This window comes from Ursus arctos, unplaced genomic scaffold, assembly GCF_023065955.2.
Source record: "Ursus arctos isolate Adak ecotype North America unplaced genomic scaffold, UrsArc2.0 scaffold_22, whole genome shotgun sequence".
In the NCBI taxonomy this organism is placed as follows: Eukaryota; Metazoa; Chordata; class Mammalia; order Carnivora; family Ursidae; genus Ursus; species Ursus arctos.
In genome coordinates this window covers 18,545,083-18,549,722 of record NW_026622897.1, presented here as the reverse complement: position 1 = coordinate 18,549,722, position 4,640 = coordinate 18,545,083, and the positions used below count along the sequence as shown (strand labels likewise).

At 42.5% G+C, this 4,640-nt stretch overlaps 1 protein-coding gene across 1 annotated transcript; it reads right to left on the bottom strand.

Moving 5' to 3' along the window:
* Positions 1–292: 292 nt before the first annotated feature.
* On the bottom strand, positions 293–1,321 carry LOC113260195 (olfactory receptor 6M1-like). The gene has a single exon (XM_026505942.2). The coding sequence runs from the start codon at positions 1,319–1,321 to the stop codon at positions 374–376; it is 948 nt and encodes a 315-aa protein (XP_026361727.2). The 3' UTR covers positions 293–373.
* Positions 1,322–4,640: the final 3,319 nt, after the last annotated feature.

Sequence of the window (4,640 nt, the reverse complement as noted above, 5' to 3'; positions counted from 1 at the left end):
AATATCTCCTACTTCAACAATGAGAAAATGAAAGTTCAGGTAGTGTGAATGTCGTGTGATAAAAAAGAAATACAGCCAGGCTTAATATTCAGGTTTTCTGACTTCAGTTAATATTTTACATTAATTCATGATATTGTGTGTGTGAGACAGAGCAACAATAGGGTTTAAAACATATTATTTTCTCTATGCTTGAATTACCCACGCTGGACCTTGACCGTAATACCTTGTATCTGATGTGGCATGAAGCCTTTTTATATCTTCCCCAAAATCTTGGACTTTATGGTCTTCAAGCAGCTTTTCTCCACGTGGAGTCCAAGGGCTGACAGAGTCATTATTAGCACACAAAATTTCAAGTTCTCCTGTGCAATAAAGCTCAAGTTTTTTTGCTCCATAAGGACATAATTTTGCAGATTGCTTCTCTCAAAACTTCTTTTACCTTTTCATTCCTCAGACTATAAATGAAGGGGTTCAGAAGAGGGGTCACCATTATGGTCATGACAGCCGTCACTTTGTCAAAGTCCAGCGAGTGGCTCTGGCTGGGCCTCACGTACATGAAGATGTTGCTCCCGTAGGCGATGGACACAACTGTGATGTGAGAAGCACAGGTGGAAAAGGCCTTCCGACGGCCTTGGGCAGAGGGGATGCGCAGGATGGTAGAGATGATGTAGGTGTAGGACACAATGGTGAATACCAGCGAGGTCAGGAGGACAAAGCAGGATAAGAGGAAGCTTATCATCTCAATGAAATGAGTGTCTATGCAGGCTGCCTGTAGCAAAGGGGCAATGTCACAGAAGAAATGACTAATTTCTCTATAACAGTAAGGCAGTGTGGACACCACAATAATTGGGCACAGCACTGAAAGGAAGGCCCCTACCCAGCAGCCCAGAACCAGCAGGAGACAGACCCTGCTGTTCATGATGATGGTATAGCGCAGGGGGTTACAGATGGCCACATAGCGGTCAAAGGACATCACCGCCAGGAGGATAAACTCTACTGTCCCCAAGAAAAAAAAGAAGTATATTTGGGCGAGGCAGCCAGCAAAAGATATGTTCTTCTTGTCTTCTAGGAGACAAGCTAACAGCTTTGGGGTAACTGAGGTTGTGTATGAAATGTCCAAAAATGACAAATTACTGAGGAAGAAGTACATTGGGGTTTGGAGGCGATTATCAGTCCAGATCAAGGAAATGATGACAGTATTTCCTGTTAGAGTTAGCATGTAAGTAAACAGGAGGACCACAAAGAGGGAGATCTGAAGCTTCCAGATAACAGGGAAGGCAGTCAGGGTAAATTCAGTCACTGTGGTCTGATTTTGCGTATCCATCGCATGCAAAACCTAGTGGGCAGCACGTCTCTGAAAAAAAAATTATAGAGATGAAAAACAGCTAAAATAAGTTTTCAACTCTCAATGTCAGTGCTAAAGATAAGTAGTAAAAGCTTCGGATGTAGAGTCAAGAGTGATTTCATGCTGATTTCACTCACTCTAATAAATGTAGGACCCTGGGAAAATTACATGACTTCTTCTAACCTCGGGATTCTCATATTTAAAATTTTGGTTGAATGAAGTTACCTCTGTGGTCCCATTAATTTCTAGTCTTCATGATGGTTTTTGTCTTTGACCTAGTGCTCCTTCCTTTCTGTCTTTTTTCTTCCTGATTTCCTTTTTTCCCAGCAAAGTTCTGTGCCTGAGAAGAGAGAATACTTAACTGAGAATCCAAACAGTCAAGTTGCAAAAGGAGAAAGGGAATGTTAATAAATTTGAGTTCCATGCAATACGTGCCCTCCTTAATACGTACTGCATGGAGCACTGGGTGTTATACGAAAACAATGAATCATGGAACACTACATCGAAAACTGATGATGTACTGTTTGGTGACTAACATAACATAATAAAATGTTTTTAAAAAGTTGAGTTCCTTTCCTCTGAGTTATCTCAAGCCTTCCCGCTCCACATAAAAGAGCAGAAACCCCAATACTGGCCAAGGGAGTCCAATGAAGGGGGAGCTGACCTGCATTCGTCTCTCCTCACTTCTGTTATTGGGATTGCGTGAGTCTCAATGTGATACCTGGTGGAACTCACGTTGTCTGAATGCAATAATAATTGATCTCTCCTAAGGCTGCTTAGTTTGTTCTAATTCTTATACCGATAAAGAGTTTTGATGTCTACACTGTGACGGAGCAAGTAGGTGCATGATGTATGGTTCATAACTTGCATAACCTGTTTCAGACATTTGAAAAACGTCTTTTGGGAAAATGATCGGTGTGTTCCGTCTTTGCTCCTTACAATGGCATGTGGAGGCAGGGTCCTCAAGAACAACAAAACTTATCCCTCCCATTTCCCAACTGGGCATTTTTTATAAGTTCTCTTAAATAGGTCCCTTATTCCTTATATTCTTTTTTCCCTTATACCGTATATTCTTTTCAGCAATTTGAACATCAAATTGCTAATAATGGTACAAAAGAGTGGCTGCAGCTGGATGGTGTTTGAAACGCTCCTCTGGAATCCTGCTCAGCGACGGTGAACAGCTACTGCATGTTTGTATAATTCAGTTGAAGCTCTGTCCTTGGTGTTTTATTTTGGGGCTAATCCTTTAGTTTTATGTTCAAATGACCAGTTTATGAACGTGAGCTAGGATCCCTCTAGGTTTGGGCCCCACCGAGATCCTCCTGAAAGGAAGCCATTTTCTTCAGTTTCTCTGTCTGGGAAAAGTAACTCCTAGCAGCCTCTTTTCCTTAAAGACTTTTTTTTTTTTTTCCCCTCTGAATGGATTTCCATTTGAAAAGTTTGCTGTACTTTTTCTGGTCCTTGTAGTTGCTCATTACTTGTACTTCCCATTCATTTATTCCAAAAATAAATTGCTTTTAAGTTATCGAAGGACTTCAAAGGGGCTGATCTATTGAAATAAGGTCTTGTACCAGTCGGTTTTCTTCCCCCAATAAATATTGTGATACTCACCCCTCCCCCACTGCTCCTGCACCCGGGTAATAAACTTCCAGACTGATTACTGCAACACAAAAGGCATCAGCATATCTGGTGGACACATGTTAATGTTGCTGAGGTCTAATATAAAAACAGAATAGAGCATGGTACGTGGACAAGTGGAAATGCTTTGAAATTCCCTCTCCTTTCCCCCTCCCACCCTCCTTACTGAGCACACCGGAGAGGAGCAGGTGTTAAGGCAGACGAAGGTGGGTTCTCATGCACCTGCCTCTCATCTATTCCACTGTTCCTCCCGCTTGTCTAGCCAATTGTTTCCCACCCTCCCTGAAGTCCTTCATTTCCCTCTGTGGATATTTAGTCTTTGATGACCCTGATGGGAGCTTGATTCCCCTCTGGTGTTGTGAAGTTAGATAGGCTGGGATCTGCAAAAGCACTGCGCCACTTCTTAAACAAGGTCCTGGGATGGTCGAACACAAACAGAGGTGCTGTTTGCCGTGGTGGTCATGCGGTCCTAGATGAATGGAAAAAATGGCATCGAGAGATTTCTCTTCTGCTGTATTTGGGTCAAATAAACTCTGAGAAGAGCGAAAGATGTAGCATTGCTCTCCTTGGGGAGTCTCTCAACTTCGTGATCGTGGAGAAGCAGCTGGCTTTGTGCTGGTCTTCTCTGGATGACCTCTGTGCCCTCCCGAGCCCTTCCTGTCTAGGGCGAAAGGTTCTGGATGAGGACAATCTGCGTCTAAGAATGTAATTATAACCTTGCCAAGTTGGGGCTTTCATTTTGGGGGAAGATTGTTCTTCATTACCATTTGTGGATCCTTATAAAGTGGCATTAAACTGCACATCGGTACCTTTCAAGATTCCAGGTTAGGTCAGAACAATGTGGACTAATGGAAAAATCATAGTAGATTTGGGATCAGAGAACCTGCGGGTTTTTTCTCATTTGGCCGCTGTAGCTTTGGATCTTTAAGGAGACTCCTAAGCATCGTGTCTTAAGTGTTTTCTAAAATGAGGATAATGACAGTGACAGATTGAGGTCCTCAGCGAGGGCCTATGTATACACTGATGTATGGATACTTGGCGTTCAGTGCATGTTTGCTAAGAACATCGGGATGGGGAAGGAGGAACAGAAAAGGACTGAGATGTGGTGGGGGTGGGGATGAGAGATCATTTGGGATCTTTGCTGCTGTCAGTAAAAGGTGGCAAAGTTTAATTGCAAGCCGAGTACATTAAAGACTTTCATTTACATACTTAGGGTAAAGCTATCATACTTGACAGCTGCCTTCACTATAATTTGGGGGAGAGCAGTAATTACGCTTAAATTCAGAAAATATACATGTAAACAAATTTACTGAGACTCAGACTGCTTAGCATATAAATACGGATAATTGCGTAATAAAGCATACTTACATCATACTGATCGAGCCCCCTCGGTATTTTCTCTATCCGAGTATGTTAGGAACCTCGAACTTTGGGTATGTTTTTCCTGCTGCGTTCCCGCTGTTATTCTTTCAATACTGTGATTGCTTCGGTGTTGAATTCTGTGTAATCTTGGTCCTAGTCTGAGACTTTTCCCCACGTGGCAGCTGATCCCCCTTTCAAAACCACACCGAATGGTTATTCAGTGCTTGCTGAAGTAGCCCATCCTTCTTCCTCTGAATGAAAAACTGTCCTTTTTCATAACCTCTGTGGATTTTTCTCA

Coding starts and splice junctions, on each gene's coding strand:
- LOC113260195 (XM_026505942.2), bottom strand. CDS start 1,321: ATGGATACGCAAAATCAGACCACAGTGACTGAATTTACCCTGACTGCC.